The sequence below is a fragment of the Myotis nattereri genome, assembly GCF_964212035.1.
Source record: "Myotis nattereri genome assembly, chromosome: 9".
Taxonomy (NCBI): Eukaryota; Metazoa; Chordata; class Mammalia; order Chiroptera; family Vespertilionidae; genus Myotis; species Myotis nattereri.
In genome coordinates this window covers 9,784,686-9,804,118 of record NC_138084.1, presented here as the reverse complement: position 1 = coordinate 9,804,118, position 19,433 = coordinate 9,784,686, and the positions used below count along the sequence as shown (strand labels likewise).

At 44.4% G+C, this 19,433-nt stretch overlaps 1 protein-coding gene across 4 annotated transcripts in view; it reads left to right on the top strand.

Annotated features, from left to right (window-relative positions):
- Positions 1-19,433, top strand: part of SLC1A2 (solute carrier family 1 member 2) — a 121,196-nt gene that overhangs the window by 79,005 nt on the left and 22,758 nt on the right. For 3 of the 4 annotated variants that reach the window (XM_081100441.1, XM_081100442.1, XM_081100440.1), the window contains exons 5-7: positions 812-980; positions 5,639-5,765; positions 13,740-13,973. In XM_081100441.1, the coding sequence (XP_080956567.1) occupies positions 812-980; positions 5,639-5,765; positions 13,740-13,973 (530 nt within the window). The remainder of the gene's footprint in view (positions 1-811; positions 981-5,638; positions 5,766-13,739; positions 13,974-19,433) is intronic. The other variant, XM_081100443.1, reaches the window with a different exon arrangement.

Below are 19,433 nucleotides of genomic sequence, written 5' to 3'. Positions count from 1 at the left end.
GCTGGCGGCTGGCACATCTGGCACCCAGATGGAGATCCCAGCAGAGCCTGGCCCTGGGCGGACCCACACGAGTTGGTCTGTGCAGACTTTGTCCCATGGCAGCCAGGCAGGAAGGAGCTAAACAGGCAGATCACGTGGTGCTGGTATACCTTCCCCCAAGACCCTGCCCTCCTCTTCTCGACCAGGTTCCCTCTTGAGGGACTGGGAGGGTCAACCAACAGGGCCTCACAGTTATGAAGAATGTCCGTGTGGGACATTTGACCTTGTGCTGAGGGACAGAGCTTCACCAGAATAAAAGAAGCAGACTCCCCCCCCTGCCCCCCTGCCAACAGACACACACTTGAAGCTCATGTCCCATCACTAAAGCCTTCTGTCTGTAGCATGGTACCAATGCGTGTTATAAGCCCTGTAATTATCATGTGACGAGGACAGTCGTATCCCACCATCCTATATAATAAAGAGCTAATATGCTAATTAGACCAAACAGCCTAATGACCTTCCGGATGTCCTGGGCGACCTTCCAGAAGAAGCCAGGACTGCGAGGGCCGGCCAAGGCTGCAAGGGGCTGCAAGGACCGAGCCCCCTGCATGAATTTCGTGCATCGGGCCTCTAGTATGTGTATAAAAAAACAAAACAAAACTCTGTTAAACACAAATATAAAACGTTCCCTCATTTTCATAACCTTGTTTTGGGACTTCCTAATTGTTTTTTAACCTAACGGGGAACTTAAAAAACACAGAAGCAGCCAGGCTGCTGGTAACGTTTTAGACTGAGCCTCATCCCTCTGTGTTTCTCTCTTTCACTCCGTTAGATTCAAACGGTGACGAAGAAAGTCCTGGAGGCGCCTGAGTCCGAAGAGGAGAGCAATGTCACCACCTCTGTCGTCTCCCTGCTGACCCAGACTGCGACAGAGGCACCAGAGGAAATGAAGGTGGTTATCAAGAAGGGTCTGGAGTTCAAGGACGGCATGAATGTCTTAGGTAGGCAACCTGGTATTCATCTCCCTGGGGAAGGCATGCCTGCCTCAGAGACAATGCCCAGCCTCTTCTGCATCTCAGCAGCCCAGCATCCCTCACTCCCTCCGCAGGAAGCCAATGACTCTGCTGTCCGCTAGGTGGAGCCGGAGGGTGGTTGGAGGACCACTGGGGCTGAGAGTGGAGGGATTAGGAAGAGGGAGATGGGCAGCCGCAGTACCAGGAGGGGGCATGATGAGTAGAGGTCAGGGATGGGGAAAGACACAGGATAAACATGCACTGGACTCGATCCCTGACTTCCTGCGTGGTGTGGGCAAGTCACTTCCTCTGACTCTCCATTTCATGCAGTTACACATCCAATTCTTTCATTTCTTAAGCATTTTTGTTTGAGTTGCCCCCGTATATCAGTACCGTGCTAGGCATGGGGGATGTCCCACCCCAGCTCTCACAGTCTATAAACAAATGCAGTGCTATCAGGAATACAAAGTGTTGGTGTCAAGAGAAGTTTATCAAAAGGAGACTATCTTGTTTAACTTTCTGGAATTCTAATGAGCCCTTTCCCCTAGCCCGGAGCCTTCTTCGTATTCCATCCTAGAGGTTCTTGGGTTCTGTAGTTGGACAGACTGGGTTTGGGTCCCTTATGGACCACTCACTGGTTGTCTGACCATAGGCAGTTGCCTCGCTTCTCAAGTTTCATTGGTAAAGTGGGGATGGGATGGGCATTTCCCTTGCAGATCATTATGAAGGTTCAATGAGATTGTGCATGTAGAACACAATTGTACGTGCCACGGGCTTCATCCATGTGCGCTACCATCATTATTAAAGGTGAGCTGAGGAACCAATTCGATAAGGAAACACCCTCCACAGAGGAGAGAGTTCCCTATAATGTGAGTGACTCCAGTTTGCTCACTTACTCCCCCGGGGTCCCTACCTAATCCCCATCCACTATTAGAATGGCATCTCCAAGACAAGAAAGAGGGACATTGGCCACAAACTGGGGAAAATGGGGAATCTGGGTGGAGGAAGTATGTTGATCCATGCAAGCAAGACTTCTAAGGATTCGAGGGAGAGTTGTTTATGGAGAGTTCAGTGGTCCTTCCACTTGGCCATCTAGGAGATTGAATACCCTTGTCTCTTTAGTAGGCTTGTCAGATAAAATACAGAATGCCCAGTTAAATGTGAATTTCAGACAAACAACAACAATTTTTTTTTTTAGTGAATGGCCCAAATATTACATGGGACATACTGAAATTTTTTTAAAAAAATTTTTTTTGCCTTGGCCAGTGTAGCTCAGTTGGTTGAATGTTGTCCCATGCACCAGAAGGTCATTGTATATCCCCAGTCAGGGCACATGCCTAGACTGCTGACTCAATCCCCAGTAGGGGGCGTGCAGGAGGCAGTGGGTCAATGTTTCTCTCTCTCTCCCTCTCCCTTTCCCTTCCTCTCTCTCTAAAATCAATTAATTTTTTTTAAGTATCGTTGATCTGAAATTCAAATTTTAACTAGGTAACCTGTTTGTTTATTTTAAATTTGATAACCCTACTCCTGTTTATCCAGAATGGTCTGAAGAGGTGGGGGGAGAAGAGGTGGGATTGTCCAGCTACTTAAAAGCAGAAATGTCAGTAGGGATTTTTTTTCTTTTCCTTTTTTTCTTTTTCTCTTTCTTTTTTTTTTTTTTGGCCTGGCAGGAAGCAGGTTGGGTAAGTGTTTAGTAAGTGGGACTGAGGGTGGTGATAAGCTGACTTGGTTGCCAGGCAATGGAAGATAAACAAACACTGTTGACATCAGTGTGAGAAAAAGGAGGAAGGAGAGAGGAGAGAGTGGAAGAGTCCTCTGAAAAGGAGGGTTTGCAAATGTCCTCAGCATCCACCCCTGAGTAGCTCCTGTCTCCCACTGCCCAGATAGCTGTGACTATGTCAGGACCTTCCCAACTACCCTTGCTTTCCCCAACCCAGTGGTCAACATGGCTCCACAGTCTTCCTGGAGGAAGTTGAAGCCATGAGTAATTCCAGGGCTTTGGAGTGAATCATTCAGGAAACTTTCAAGGTCTTTTCCAGAGTCTCGGTGGATTCTGGGAAGTCACGCAACCTTTGACTACTGGGGAGTTTCAACACAACTCACTCCTCTCTCAATCCCAGTGACCAAGTCTGAGAGGGCTCTGTTCAAGTAAAATACCACTGTTCCAGAGTGAGTCCAGTGAGTCAGTGTTTCCAGAGGGAAATAATGAGCTGGACAGGGCTTTCGACTGCCCTTCGAGGCTCTGGAAAGCCAAGGGCTGTTAGGCTGCTGAGAAACTTCCCATTTACAAATCACGGCTGAAATAACGGTTCTTTCCATGTTTTCCAAAGATGGAGATGGTGAATTTCTTTGTGTTTTGTTTTTGGCTTTGGAAAGTCCCAAGGATCAAGCATTGCAATAAATAAAGATAAAACCCTGGCTCTGGCCTCACACTTTTTAAAAGATTCATTTCTTTCCCAGAAAACCTCCAGAGCACTTCTGGGCTGCACACGAATCCCAACTGCTTAAATGGCCTGTGGGAGAATGCTCCTTTAATCCAGTGCCTTAGGCTGCTCGGCCACGCCACGGCCCACTGATCGCTCCTTTACACAGCCCTCTCTCGTACTCATGGATACGGCCAGTTTCTGCTGACGCTGCAAGGGGAACTTTTTAATTCCAGTTCTTTGGGACTTTGAGATCTTGCTCATTTTCTCTTAAATTTTCCAAATGAGATTAACCAAGTAATAGTAGCTGCTGCTCTCGGCCAGAATGTTCAGATTACATGCACCTCACAAACTCCTCTCCATGGGCTCAAGAGAAGGGCCTGAGGATAGCCTGGATTCGATCTCATACATTGCTGCTGAGTTAGGCCACCCTCTCCTGGATCTAATTCTCATTGAGCCGTTGCCTTCATGGCCAGTAACTCCCTTGTAAGTCACTTTGTCAATCTTCTTGGCCAAGAGCTGAAAAGGGGAAATACTAAATGTGGAGGATTAACAACCCGAGTGCAAGTACTGGATTCTTTTTGCTGAAGACAGAGAGTTTCCAGTGAAGGGCAGCTGAGTAATCTGGCTTGATATGTGCTTGGTTGGGGTGGTAAGTGGACTTGGTGACTAGGGAAAAGGTGAAATCAGAGTTTCAGAGAAAGAATTCCTCTCTAAGAATCAGATGGTCGGATTATATTACAATTTCCCTGATAAAGCTCAAGACTTTATCAATAACTGGACACCATAGGAAACTGGCTCTCAGAGGGAGGGACTGGAAATTAGGCCTGCCAAACTGGTACAGGTTAGGGGTGGGGAAGAGGGAGAAGAGAGAGGGGAGAGAGGCTGGCCCATACTGCAGATCAGAGAGGAAAGTCAGATGGGCAGCAAGATCCTGTAGTCAGGGGACAGCAACATTGATTTATAGTCCTTGCAAGTTGTCAGAAGTGGAGCCCCAAGAGGAGCAATACTGGGCCAGGAGGGGGATTGGTGGGCACATGGTGATTGGCAATCAGAAATCCAGACAGTCCCCCGGCAATCATGGGGACGTTTGTTAGCCATGTAGTGCACCCCATCCCAGGGCGATCTGAGTGAGACTTCAGGCCAGACAGGCGGTTGGTGAGAAGAAAAAAGCCAGGCCTTAAAGGAACTAGTTTATAGGGTAGGTTCCTAGCACTAAAAACTCAGGCACAGGGAATAAGGCAAAAACTAACACAGAAATAAGACCCAAGGTTGAGTGTAGGAGTTGGTCCAGGCCTTACTGCAATTAGATGCTAACATTAAGAGATGGGGATGGAGCTCCTCAAATCCTCTGGTGGGGGTGTTAAGATTGACGCCAGACGCTGAAGTGGGGCTGGACTTAGATGTAAGTCAACTGATATCAAGTGAAGGGGGAAGGGCTGAGGGGCTAGGAAGTAACAAAGTCTAAATTCTGTCTTTAAGATCCGGGAAAAAATACAATTTTAAAAAGCATTCTTTATCATTTTGACCATGAAAAAAAATTATGATGAATTAATAACTAACAGCTTAAACCCAACAAACTAGGTCAGTTGGGGTTTCCCAACTGTTTTGGATTTCTCTTTGCTTTCCATTTGATTTCTCAACATTCCTCTTCCTTCTTACGTTGGGCAGTAGCCGTAGAAAAGTAATGTTTTGTTTAGGATTTTCCTAGAGTGAAACATATCAGCCATGCATTAATTTGGGATAACACCAAACCAATATAAACATGACCCTAGCAGAGGCTTTATTGGCTAATTGGTCTCTGCTATTCTCATATTGGCTCCAAAGTTTGCATTCTAATCCCCAAGTCCCAACAAACCATTTTTTTTCCAATTCATCTATGGACTAATAAAATCTGCTTACATATTATGCCGTAAGTGAGGAGGTGAAAGTAGAGAGTACTTTTTAATTTGGAATGAAAATGAATTCATTCTCTTTAAGGAGCTTACACTGCGGATAGTTGAACTGGCTCAGGTACAGTGTTGAGGGAAGCCATCATTATTGGGGGAAGGTATGACAAATGCTTTTGACATCTAATGCTTTTGTCTTTTCGTGCCTCATTCACAGGGTGGGTCGCAGGCATGAGCATGTGGCTCCATACATCGGGGATGGTAAAGGACACGCAAGAAGCAACACAGACTTAATAATGTTGTGTCCTTCTGTGCAATGTGATTCATCCAACAGGTCTGATAGGGTTTTTCATTGCTTTCGGCATCGCCATGGGGAAGATGGGCGAGCAGGCCAAGCTGATGGTGGAATTCTTCAGCATCTTGAATGAGATTGTAATGAAGTTAGTGATCATGATCATGTGGTGAGTAGGATTGTTCTTCTTCATTGTGGGGCGGTGGGGGATGAGGAGGTCTTGGGGTCCCCAGAAAATATGAGAGCCCTCCCAGCAGGAAAGAGTGGGTTGGGTGTGGACCAAGCAAAGGGCTCTCTGGAAGGACTCTGAGAAAGAGATGCAAATCTTTTTTAAAAAAATTAGCCCGTGGGCCAAATTCTATCTGCCATTTATTTTGTAGGGCCTGCTAGTTGAGAATGGGTGTTGTGTATTTATTTTGTTTGGGGGGAAAAATCAAGAGTAATAATATTCTACAATGCATGGACATTATATGAATTGACAAGCAGTGCCATACAGCCACACCTGTTTATTTGCATATTATCTAGGGTTGCTATTGTGCTAAATGGCAGAGATGAGTAGTTCTGACCAAGACTGGGTAGCCTGCAAAACCTGAAATATTTACTATTTAGCCCTTTCCATAAAGAGTTTGCTGATCCCTGTCCTGGAAGAGGAAAATAAAAGAGAGAGAGAGAGAAAGAGAGATAAGCTGGAAAAACCAATCAGTAATACTGAAGCTGAGCAGTATCAGGAAATTAAAATAAGCCCAAGATACCAGGGATATGGCATGACCCACTGCCCCAGTATCCTCATGTCCGAAAGCAGTGCATCTTTGACCCAGTTACTCATGAATCAAATAGAAGAAAAAAGAGGCAGTTCTCAGACCAAGCAAGCAAAAGTGAAATCACAGAAGATATATTAGAACTGTAAGTACTCTTAGGGATCTGGCCACTTCTGATTTTACAGAAGAGAAGACTGTGGCCTAAATACACTAAATTTTGATTCTTTAACATCATGATGAGGGTAATAATAAAAGCTATCATTTATTGATTTTCTTTTATCAGCCAAGAGCCAGGATAGGTGCTTAGTACCTATCAGATGTAATCCCAACAACCCTGCAAAGGTGAATTATTATTCCCATTTTACAGAAAAATAAGCTGAGGCTCACTGAGGTGAATGGACTTGCCTAAGATTATATAGCCAGGGAGAGCTGGAGTTCATCATATTGCTATAAAAATCCTTGATGGGAAAGTGGGTGGGGGTGCTTTCATTTGAATCATCTAAGCAATAACGCCTCCACTTTGTTTCATGTGTGTCTGTGGTCTATGTTCTGAAGTTTGGGGTAGCCCAGGAGATCATGAGTGTCCACTCCTTCACCAAGGAAGCCGTGCCATCTTCTGTTGCTGGAACCTTCTAGTGGTCCCGTATCTGACAGATTTTTACATGCATTTGTTTCAGACCTTTATGATGGTCCTATCTGCCTGACTAGGAAAATGAAACAAAACATGATTAGACCAAACCACATATGTGTTCTATTGGCCACAGGAATTCTGGGTGATGAACTCCCCATTTCTTCATGTCCCAGTCCTACCCACCTTCACCCTTCTGGTCCTCTGCCCTGTCTCTGTGATGTTCCATGACATTTTACCTTCTTTTTTCTTCTTTTCCTTGGTCCCTGCTCCCATCTTATAAAGACAAAAATCTATTCTTGATTTTTTTTTTTTATCTACACCTACCGGAACACACTGATGTGCCTGTAGTAAGTTCTTACGAAAACTTCAGAACTAAGTGGGCTAGCTGAAGCCCCAGGGTCTCAGATCGTAAGATGGTCTTCGTGATTTCATGAACCACATTTAATGCACCTGGCTTGTTCAGATCATTGTTTTACTGTGTTGTTTTCTATTGTACTGATTCTGCCACTTCTTCAGGCAATCCTAGGTTTCTGAATATTTCTTTTGTGTGAAGATTTAAAGTCACACACAATATGATGCTGTAAACATTTTTTAAAGTCTTTTCAATTCATTATGAGCTCACAGAGAATTTAATAAATGGTGTTACATAAAGCAGAATAGAACTCTTGTTTCCTAGACCTTATAGCAGAGTGAGCATCCTTGCCCTTAAAATGCAGTTCATTCAGATCTCTGTATTATGATGCCAACGACGTGGGTGTTGTATGAAAGCTCCTTCCTTCATCTATTCTATGCCAACGTCATTTCCACTGAGCCCCTGAAAGAAAGGGAATCTTCTAGGAAATCAGATGAGTCATGGGATAAAATGCAGCCTTTCTTCTCCCCAGGGATAGAGGTGGTGTGGATCAAGAAGTTTCCTAGTCACTGAAATCAGAAATCCTAAGGATTTAGCATCATATCCCAGGAGATGCAGAGCAATTGTGAGTCAGGAATAAGACCTACGGGATGATTTTTGACAGCTGTTAGTTACCTCATCTAGGCAGTCAGGAGGGTGTTACAAGATATGAGATGCCAATGCTGCACATTTCTTTCATTCTTAAGCTGCCCTGTCAGCAGTTGATAACAAAGAGTGTGAAAAGGTTCTGGATAAAAGAGCCAGCCATTCTTTAACTGACTCCCTCAAAGCTTAAACAGAGTTCTTAGTGTATTCTTCTCAGTGTGTTAGTAAGAATAGTAATAATAGCAAATTTAACATTGGAGAGATTATTATTATTCTAATAATTATTAAATTATAGCTTAGAGTAATTAACTTCTTGCCGTATGCAATTGTACCATTTCAATTACTGTATTGCACCTATTTATTACTGAGAAGATAATAATAATTATTATAACCATTATTTTTTAAATACCTTTTTATTTATTTCAGAGAGGAAGAGAAAGATTGAAACATCCATGATGACAGAATCATGGATCAGCTGCCTCCTGCACACCCCCAACTGGGGATCTAGCCCACAATCCGGGCATGTGCCCTGACCTGGAATCGAACCGTGACCTCCTGGTTCATAGGTCAACATTCAACCACTGAGCCATGCTGGCCAAGCTATAATCATTACTAAAACCATACTAAGACTTATCGAACTCCTGAATTAGGCTTACTACTATTCCAAGTGCTTTACATGCATTAACTAATTTACTTTTTACAATAATACCTAAGAAAAATAGGTACTTTAGTTAGCCCCATTTTCCAGATGAGAAAACTAAGAGGTTGGCTTGCTCAGTGTTGCACAGCCTAAGTGATAGGAGCTGCGTGGAAGCAGTACCTAACTCAGCTTCTGTCTGACTTCAAGGTTCCTCCTCCTACTAGTACTACCAGCTGTGTGACGTTAGGCAAGTTCAACACACTCTAACCCCCACCTCCTGATCTGCAAAATGATTGATTATAAAATCCACATCAGAGAATTTCTGTGAGAATTAAGTAAAATTGCGCCCAATAGTTGAGCTTTTTCTCCGTGCTGGCCCCTGTCTAAGCACTTCACATGCACTAGTATTTTTATTGTTATGTTATGGTTCCCATTACTATCATCAATTCAATCATAACCATTGTTTCTCTCTGTTATGAATTCTTTAAGAAGCCTGCAAAAATCTCTGATTCTCAGAAAAGAGAGCAAGAGAGTGAGAGACCCTTGATTTCGGTGTGATTTTCATATCCTCATTTTTTGCAAAGTTCTTTAAAATATTTTTTAATCTTAAAAACTTAAACAGAAATGGGAACTTTTTATAATCTCACCATGATAGAAACATAAAGTGAGAAGTGAAATCTTTGCTCACCTTTTCAATTATCCCTCTAAGTTAACCCACCACCATCCATCCATCCATCCATCCATCCATCCATCCATCCATCTGTTCTTTCACTCCACAAATATTTCTTCAATGCCAATAAAAATTTTGGGCACTTCTGATATAATGGTAAATAAGACTGAGAAAGATTCCTACCCTCATGGAGCTTACATTCTATTGAAAGGAGAGAGTGGGAAAAAATGAAAGGAAGGAAACAAAAATTCATATCGTAATCACGCTACAAAGTTAATAGTCTGGGAAATAGGATGGAGAGTTATGGGGAGGATGGAAGTAAGGAGTGAACTCTCACAGGTGGGGTCAGGGAGAGCTGTCTGGGAAAGTGACTTTTGGTGAAGACCCGAAGACTGAGAGAAAAGCAGCTCTATAAGAATCAAGAGGAGAATTTTCCAGGGGGAACAAACAGCAAGTGAAATACTTTTGAGATTCAAAAGGAAGGTCTGGAGTAGTTGGAATGTGGTTGGTAAGGGGGATGGCGGTGGAAGGTGGTGAAGCTGGAGAGGTGGGCAGCCCACAGGGCCCTACAGGCCACCGTCATGAGTTGAGCTTTTATGCATTTGCCAAAGGCAGTCCCTGGAGGGTTAGCAGCCTGGAGGCTCTATGAACGAATGTCTATTCCATTCTGATGAAAAGTTCTAACCTACATATGGTAAAACTCAGCAAAAGCCACACCTTGGGTAGCTGGAAAAGCTCTCCCTAAGTGGGCAAACTGGAGATTTGTGTTCTTTCCTGAGCCTGAGTACAGACAGTGCCTGTAAGTAATTGGAATGTATCTTTAACTCTTTATTGACCTACTCCTCCAATTCTGCGTTCTCTTGAAATCCATTCCAAACTGGCAGGCTGGCATTGCTGTGGGAAATGTGTGGGACAGAACCAGAATGGCTTTATGGCAAGACTGAGAAAGTTTTTTATTCACCGAAACGCAAACTCCTAAAGATTTCACTCCACTGACCTCCACTCCAAGTGTCTGGCCTAGTATCTGTCCTGTGCCCGAAAGTCCTGAGTGAATTTAGTGGGTTAAGACCCAGAAGGCCTTGAATAAACGGAAGCTAAAGTAAATGGTTTCCAAAGGCTAACCAAACAATATCTGCATTACTTCAGTTGCAGATCAGATTTTATTCCTTGAAACATTGGTTTCCAAGCTCGTCGGAATTACCTTGGGAACTTGTTTAAAATGTTACTGTCCCAAGGCCAGCTCCAGGAAATTCTAACTCAGTAGGTATGTGATGGGCTTGGGGAATCCATGTTGACACCAGGCACACCAGGTGATTCTGAAGCAGGTGTCTATGAAGGCACAGAGGCACTGACTGAGATCTGGGTATGTGGAGTGCTGTGAATGAGTTTGTGTTTGTGGACTAGAGAGCAGACCCTAAGGGAGGCACCTTGGTGGGAACCTTAAGATGACAAGGACTGAGGGACAAAGTGGGCAGAGGAAAGAAATGGATGATGAAACAGTAAGGAAACGACTCGACAGGCCAGTCCTGGGTGAACTGATGACTTTGAAAACAGTGCCCGGAGCTGAATGTAAACCAGTCTAAGGGCTGTGAGCTCTGTAGTCATTTCCTTCTCATTTAAAAACTGGTCCAACAATTACCAGGCATCAGTTGGCTCAGATCACTCACTGGAGCCCTCAGCTTCTCTATGCGTGTTAGTTTATGGCTTTGGTTGCTTCGGCTCAGAAGCTTCCAGTGGTGACCTTGGACCCCAGGCATTTGCCCTTTCTTTTCCATGCGGGTCGTTTTCAATGAGATAATTCATTAATATGGAAACCCAAGAACTGAAAAGCGTCAGATTCTGAGTGAAGGCTTCAGCTACGTGTTTTAAAAACAGGTGCAGGGAAGCAATGGCCCTAAAATATGTCACAAAACAAAGACTCTTTCCTTGTCCTAATTAGTGCTCATTCTAGTTCCGGAGCTCAAGGTGTTGGGTCAACTAGAGCCCTGCTTACCATATTTATTTCTCCTAACACTGTAGCTTCTGGCCTTTGAACACATCCCATTTATAGTGGGAACTCCTGTTTCTCCCAGAGAGCGGAGTGCTCCGAGGCAACCTGTTGCCTCTCTAATCCATTTGGCTCTGGTTCAGGCGTGTTCTCCAGGGGACTCCGTAGCTGGTCTTGCTTGGCAAAGAGCCTTGAAAACATTTTCTCTCCAGTCTACAAATTGTCCCCAAGGAGCAGGAAAATTGGATGGCACCCCAAACGGCTTGTATTTGTGTGTGTGTGTGTGTGTGTGTGTGTGTGTGTGTGTGTGTGTGTGTGGTTTTTAAAAGGTACATCTTTAAAAGGTGATGGGTGCTTTGGAAAGAATTAATCTCTTGGTTTATGAAGATAAATGCTTGCTGGCTTTATGGGAAGGCACATTTTGCTCAGTTATTTAAAATCTCAGGGAACAAGGAGCTGGCCCCCGAGTTTCCCCCACTGATCTATGAGCTGTTGTGACCACAGGCATGGCAGTAAAATGGCGGGAAAGCCAGGGGTTTAAGGACATGACCCCCTGATGCCTGCGGAAGCAGCCCTCACACATGGTCAGCCTCCACCCCAGGGAAAGGAGAAGTGGGGTTACCGGCAGCAGCTCGTCAGGGAGGAGGGCAGTCGCTATGCTAAGGTCCTAACGAATTCATTCAGTTACAAATCGCCTCTTTCAGGAGAAGGTTCCTCTTGAGAAAATATTTTGCTGGTAGAAACATCCACACTTGGGTGACAGTAGCCTGTGAGCTGTTTTAGGAAGCCTCAGTAACTCAGACTTGACTCTGTAAGCGTGGGTGATGAGAGGACATAGGTGTGTTTAGGGAAACGGAGCATAAAGGATTCCTGTGCAGGCGTCAGAGAAGTAATGGTGCTGGCAGGGATGGGGGACGATGGTTGACAGTGCATACATGTGCGTGTTCACAATGTAATCCTCCCAGAAACCCCTGGAGGTTGGAGGAGTCTCTCTAAGCCTCGACTGGCACATCTGTAACATGGGAATGAGTGACTAAGCAAGGTCATGCAGCTGGTCCGTGGCTGGATGCGCCCCGTGTTTTATGTAATTGTGTATATGATTCTCTTCTACTCCTCGCAGCTTTCCTTTAGCCTGGGAAGGGCTTGCTCCAGGCACAATTACAAAAACAAAGACAAAACAAAACACACAAAAAACCCAACCTCCCGAATCTGGCATAGGTGGTCTCTCCCTTTTTTGGCTCCCTTACTCCGGTTGGGAGCCCCATCCCAGGATTTCATTTTCCTCAGAGACTTGCTCTCAGAATTCCTAATAAGACAGCATCGTTTCCACAAACCATTTCCTTTAGTCAGACGGTGTTCACGCAAGTTCAAGCTCCAACAGCCCCAAATTGGGCAAGAAAAAAGGGATGTTGCCAAACGTGTGACAAATACACTTGAAATGAGAGAGAACATGATTAGCTTACTGAAGAGTGAGGACAACAATAAATTGTTCCCAAGTGCTCTTGATGATGATGATGATGATGATGATGATGATGATGATGTCAAAATGAGCTTATCTAGGATGCTTTGGTACAGGGTGAATTGTCTGCTTATCTACGAAGAGCTACAGTTGCTCATTAAAGGGAAGTGCTTTGGCTTGGTAGTGGGGGAACCCTAGTCATGCAGGTTTACAGATCTGAGATTCTCCTCTTTCTTCTTTCATGGTCTTGGGCTGGTTATTTAACGTTGTACAGCCTCAATTCCCTCATTTGACAAATAGAGATAATGATACATAGACTGTAGGATTATGGTAAGAATTAAATGATGTGATGTGTGTCAGGGCTCTGTTAGAGAGCCAGTGTTATCGTTAGAGTAAGTATGGAAAGGAATACTTTCAGACTTAGAAGTGATAAGCCACATTTCTCTCAAGGTACTGTTGGACTCAGATGATTTTCTTGTTCTGTGTTCCCTCTCTTTCTCCCTCTTAAATATATTTCCTATCTTCCAAGGTGAAAACAAAGCAGATTTACAAACACCAGTTCGTCATTTGTCAAAACTCTAATGAGCTTTCTGAGAAACTCAAAATTTGTTCCCAAGTCTCAAGGCAGGAGCTGTGGAAAGGCAAGTCAAACAAGACTCACAAAGATGTAGCCTGTGGTCTCTCAATTTTAAGATTGGTGCTTCCCTAAGAGATGGTAAAGCTTGTCTCTGCTATTCCTAAAAAAATTGCCTGAGCAACCAAGTTTGCTTTTGGATTTTTTATCAGAGCAGGAGCCACCAAATCCATGTGCCAGATTTTAGGTGATGCATTTAGTCTGAAGTAACATGTAGCATCTTCTGAGTTTCATGGCCCTTTTTCAGCAAAACTCTGAACAAATGCAGAGTTTACATCAGGGTGCAGCAACATAGGAAGGCCCAGATGTAAGTTCTGGATCCCATAATGATTTCTTCGGTGTTTTCTTTTCCTTTTATGTTTTTCAGGTACTCCCCGCTGGGTATTGCCTGCTTAATCTGTGGGAAGATCATTGCCATCAAGGACTTAGAAGTGGTTGCTCGGCAACTGGGGATGTACATGGTCACCGTGATTGTGGGCCTTATCATCCACGGGGGCATCTTTCTCCCCTTGATTTACTTTCTAGTGACCAGGAAAAACCCTTTCACCTTTTTTGCTGGCATTTTCCAAGCTTGGATCACTGCCCTGGGCACCGCTTCCAGGTAGAGAACCCAGAAATCACCTTTCTTTCTCTCTGCTCACTGTTTTACCCTCTTTGCCACTTCCTCATTTTTAAAATCTTTCCCAACCCAAAGTTCAATGAGAACACTTTTCATATCTTATTAAGATATTTGTTTGAAAAAGGTGAACACGTTGTCTTTTAGACTCCTTCTAGTAACTTCTGAGCTTTCTGATGAACATTTTTGCTGTTAGGCAACCTGTGTTGGAAACATGACTTCACATGAAATTTACCAAATGAATGCATGCTATCTATATATATAAAAGCCTAAGAAACTGTTAAGACCGGTTGACCGGTCGCTATGATGATGTACTGACCACCATGGGACAGATACCCAATGCAGGAGCTGCCCCCTGGTAGTCAGTGCACTCCCACAGCCAACCTCCCATGACCAGCCAACCTCCCATGGTCCCTACCCCCAGGCTGGCCGGCCCCCATCGGCCCCGATCACCAGCCAGGCCAAGGGACCCCACCCATGAATGAATTCGTGCGACCTCTAGTTAATCTATAATGCCTAACTTGCCACATGCAGCATTTAGTTATTAGTTTAAAATGTTCTTTAAAAGGGTATAACAAGGTGTTGTTCTATTTAAGAAATTCTGCCACCTGTGATTTGAAAAAAATGCTATCACAAAATATCAGTCTATTGGAGTAATTTTTTTTTTCAAAAACAGGAGAACGAGATTTTAGAGGATACAGGGTATGCTGGGTGAGAGTTTTCAAACAAACCAGAAGTCAGTCCAGTCTTTGACCTCTGTGTGAACCTTTAATGGACCTTTCTGCCACATTCATTTTGAGAAAATCGGGCTTGACATTGACTCGACATTCTTCACTACCTAGTTCAACCACCTCAGAAGCCAATGAGGGCCCAGAGATACTCAGAGAAAACAATTTTTTTTTATATCATCTTAGACTGAATTTAACCAAAACAAACAAACAAGTACAGATACATAAGACATGCCTGGTAATTTATTCTTTCAGTCTGTAGGAGTTGTTTGTATTTCCTTGGGTCATAAGCTAAGACTGAGGTCATAAAGCAGGTGGCAGGGAGGGCCAGCATTATCTCCGCAGCCATGTCGGCAGGCCGTTGTTGCAGATCCCGTGACCCCGCGCTGCCAGTGAGGTGGCGGCTCCGTGACACAGGGCGACTGAGCAGGCAGCCAGGTTTTCCTTAAGTGACCTAACAGGCACATCGCGGCGACTGTCTGGAAAGCCAAAGTACATTTCCATGTTGCAAGTCAATGAGGATTCGGGACTAGCAGAAGGCGGGGTTTCAGGAAAATCTGAGATCTACACAATCCTGGGCTCTAGGTTCTGCATCGTTTTCTAAGGTGAAAGGAAACATTTCAAAATTTTCTTTTGGGGGCCTATACATTTCCTATGGCAATATATCTCTATCCATAAAGATCCTCTCTCTTTGGAGAAAAAGTAAATCTTTTTTTTATTTTCGCCTCCAAACACAAAAACAATTATGTTGCGTTTTATTTTTGCTTTCTGGTTTATGAGCATGGTATGTGCTCCTTGTGAAAAGTTCAGACAGTGAGTAAATTTTTGAAGAAGACAGTGAATATCACTGAAAGGTTTAAGTGATAGTGCGCAGGCAGGCTAAACAGCCATCTCAGATGGTGAATAAGAAAAATTAAATTTATTTAAGGAAAAGGGGATAGGGGAATGGGGCTATCCAAAGGGTATTGGGGTCATGACTGCAGCAAAAATATACTTAGGATAGTGAAACAAGGAAGGGCATAGGAGAAGTAACAGCAGAGCCTGGGCTGGGCTGCTTTAACTCACTGAGAAGTCAGAGAAAAAGGGGCCTTGGAGACAGGCTCAAGGGGTTAACCCAGGACAAGCTGCCACTGCCCATTGCTCCCCTGGTTGCAAGTCTCATGGGGTCCCTTAGAGGTTGGGGGATACGTGCCCGTGGGGAAAGGGGAAGGGAGGAGGGAATGGCATGGGCATGCTCCTTGGAGAGAGAGTGCAAACTGGATCCTTAGTCCTGAGTATATTTATCTTTTTCTTGCAGGTGGGAATCTTAGGGGAGGTCTCGGGGGAGGGTCTAAATAGAATATTCATCAGCTTTCCAGGTGTGCTCTTTCAGGGTCCAGGTCTCCCCTGGTTGGTCAGTGGCAGGGCAGGGGATCATACGTCAATGTAGCTGCCCCTGAGGCAGCCACAGTGTCACCTGTCTAGATGGGCCTGGAGCTGAAATACAACTGAGACCCAGATGTTCTCTTTGGGGAGGAAAAGGCCAAGGGTTCTAATCCGCCTGGCCAATGTGTGCTAGGGGACCATAGGTTACGCTGGAGGCGAGGCTCTTGTTTTCCCAGGTTTGCCCCTTGGTAGGCATCCGGGGCTTTCTGCCCTGGTGAGCTTCTGTCCCTGGAGCATCGTCCTTGCTCCGCTCATGTCACCAGCGATCCACCACCCAGTGATCATTGGAGACTGAAAGACCTTGATTTGTTTCCCAAATTCACCACTTACTGGCTTTGTGATCATTGGTGGTAGGTAACCTTTTAGTTAATCTTTCCAGGTCCATAGCTTTCCAGTTCTTACTATACACAGATATGTAGACTGCTGTTTTCACTGGTCAACACATCATAGAAATTACACCTATCATATAATATAGATCTCTCCACTATTTAGAAAACTGCGTAACAGCACTCTGTATGTGCCACACTACAACCCCCATCACACCCCTTGATGTGCATTTAAGGCCTGTCTATTAAGCTGGACTGCGACAAGCATCCTTGTAACTGCATCTCCGCAAGGCTGTCTGATGACCCTCTCAGGATAAATTTCTAGAAGTGGAATGTCTGAGTGCAATGGTCAGCACATTGGTGGCTTAAAACATATCACCAGATTGCTCGTCAGGGAAGTGTATTAGCTGAAGTCCCACTACATGGGTGTGAGAGGATGCCTTTCACCGCCTACTCACCCGCACCGGCGGATATCAGTTACTTCAATGCTTTCCAGTCTCATTGTGAAAAGTGATCTCATTGGACTTGCATTTCTTTGATTACGAGTGAGAGGAAGCATCTTTCTGTGTCCTTATGGACCATCCCGCCCTACCCACCCACCCCCTCCCACTCTGTGAAATGTTTGTGATCTTAATTTCCTGTTGGGGTATTCATCCTTTCCTGATTGGTTTTCAACGCTCTTCATGTGTCAGAGTATTAACTCGTGTCAAATGTGACAAATAAGGTCTCCCTCAACTTTACATTTATCTTAAAATTTTACAATACTTTCTGCCAATAGAAATTTTTAATTTGTGTGTTGTTGAAGCGGTCAGTATTTTGCTTTCATATTTAGAATTTCAGTTTGCTTAGGTACATCTGCACAAAAGATTATAAAACATTACTTTATATTTTGTTCCAATACATTTATGGTTTTGATCTTTAGACTGCTTCAAAAATATTACAATTATCCTTTCTTGGAATAACTAGACATTTAACCCAGTGCCTTTACAAGACAAGCTGAATCTTAAAGGTATGTTTGTATTGAAATCAGACAAATGCTTGGATTATTTGACCAAAGCCACACAAATGTGAGGCCCCTTTCTCCTCCTTACCCTGTATTTCATGTGAAAAAAGAAAAAGAAACCAGTGTGGTTTTATTCTTCAGTTAAAATGTGGATGTGGAATTTTTTTTTTTTTAAGAAAAAACTTTTTAAGTCAACGTGACAGGAGTCACCTACTAAGAAGTATCTTTGCCCTCATAGCCAGAGGGGGAAAAACAGAGCCGCAGGACAGCCAGCGAAATATCCTTCCACCCCCTGGGACCTTGGACTGAGTGGGGATGTGGAGGGGGCTGACCTGCTTTTTTCAGTGATCACAGGGGCCGGTGTCAGGGAGGTGGACGGAGGGGGAATGGCCGGGACACACCTCTCTGCCTCCCTCCAACTCCAGTGCACACTCTTAAAACGAACCTGGGGAAAGACTCTCAAGTATCTGAGAGTTATTATTAGCAACATTCGAAGACTGTCATCAGCCGTTGAGGCAGTAGGCCAAAAACAATGTCTGGATGTGGAAGGACAGGAAAGGGTATGCTCAGGAATTAGTGTGACTTGGTTGGGTATATATGGATTGTTAAGGCACAAAGCCTGTCCAATATAGAAAGGGAGAATATCTTCATGCTTTATCAGTATTTTCCCTAATCTGTTTAATTATCTAAGGACCCCTTGGATGACATTTTGGGAACATAGATGAAATAATACAAATTAAGATATTCCAGTCCTCCCAAACGTGTCCTTAGAGTCATACCATTGATAATCCTGGCTGCCAGACATGGCTGGGCAGCCATTTTAGGTCAGTCGTGGTGTCCTGGCAACCCTTCGAAGGGGTCCCAGAAAGGGTGGAGTGGGGAAGGTGCAGGTAAGGGACTCTAACTTCTCATGAAAGCAGTGGGGACAGCAGGCCAGGTACCATGGCATCCCCACCTGTGAATGGAGCCAGACTCTATCTTCTCTCCCTGGGTTTATTTCTTCTCCCTACTTAAGACCAAGGAGGGGGCCCGAGACAGACCCCTCACCTGATATCACAAAGAACGTTCCAGTCAGATGACTCTGGCTTCTCTAGGTTGGTATTAGGAGCTTGTGGGTCAGTGGTTTGATAAGATGCAGGTGTAGGTGACCTGAGTTTTACAGCTTCCGCTTCCTTGGTTCGGAGCGGGCCACGGAACCTGCATTTCAGGTAGGTTCTCTGAAGGTGATGGTCCTCTCCCACTCCCTGAGAAACTGAGCCCTCAGCAGGTGACTGTGTGGCTTGGCTGGAGCCCTAATTCTAAAGAGTAAAAGGAGGAACTATGACTAAGGATATAAATTCAGGAGAGAAACACACACACACACACACACACACACACACACAAATGAAACAAAAAAATACAAAACAAGAGAAGAGGCTCTGCTGACATGGCTCAGTGGCTGAACATCAACCTATGAACCATGAGGTCACGGTTCAAATCCCTGTCAGGGCACATGCCTGGGGGTGTGGGCAGATCCCAAGGTGGGGCATGCAGGAGGCAGCCAATCAATGATTCTCTCTCATCATTGATGTTCCTATCTCTCTATCCCTCTTTCTTCCTCTCTGAAATCAATAAAAACATATTTTAAGAAAGCACACGAGAGAATAGACCACAAAGCAATCTGGTGGAACTCTGAGTATTCTGCATTGTTTTTCATGTTACTTAAATTTTGAAGCCAGTCCGCCTCCCCTCCCAGGCACCTCTACTCACATGGAAATAATATCCTGGTCTTTAGTAAACCTGATTCTACAGGTCTCTTGTTTTAGAAGATGCATGACCTTGTCAGGCATTCTGACCTTAGAGCTGGGTCATGTGGTCACGAATCCCCGTGACGCCTGGGAGGAGTGGGGGTGAAGTCACTCCATAGTGGGTCTTTGATTAGCTACAAAGTACATGCTTCTCTGCCCTATGTCGTTGGAGAGAC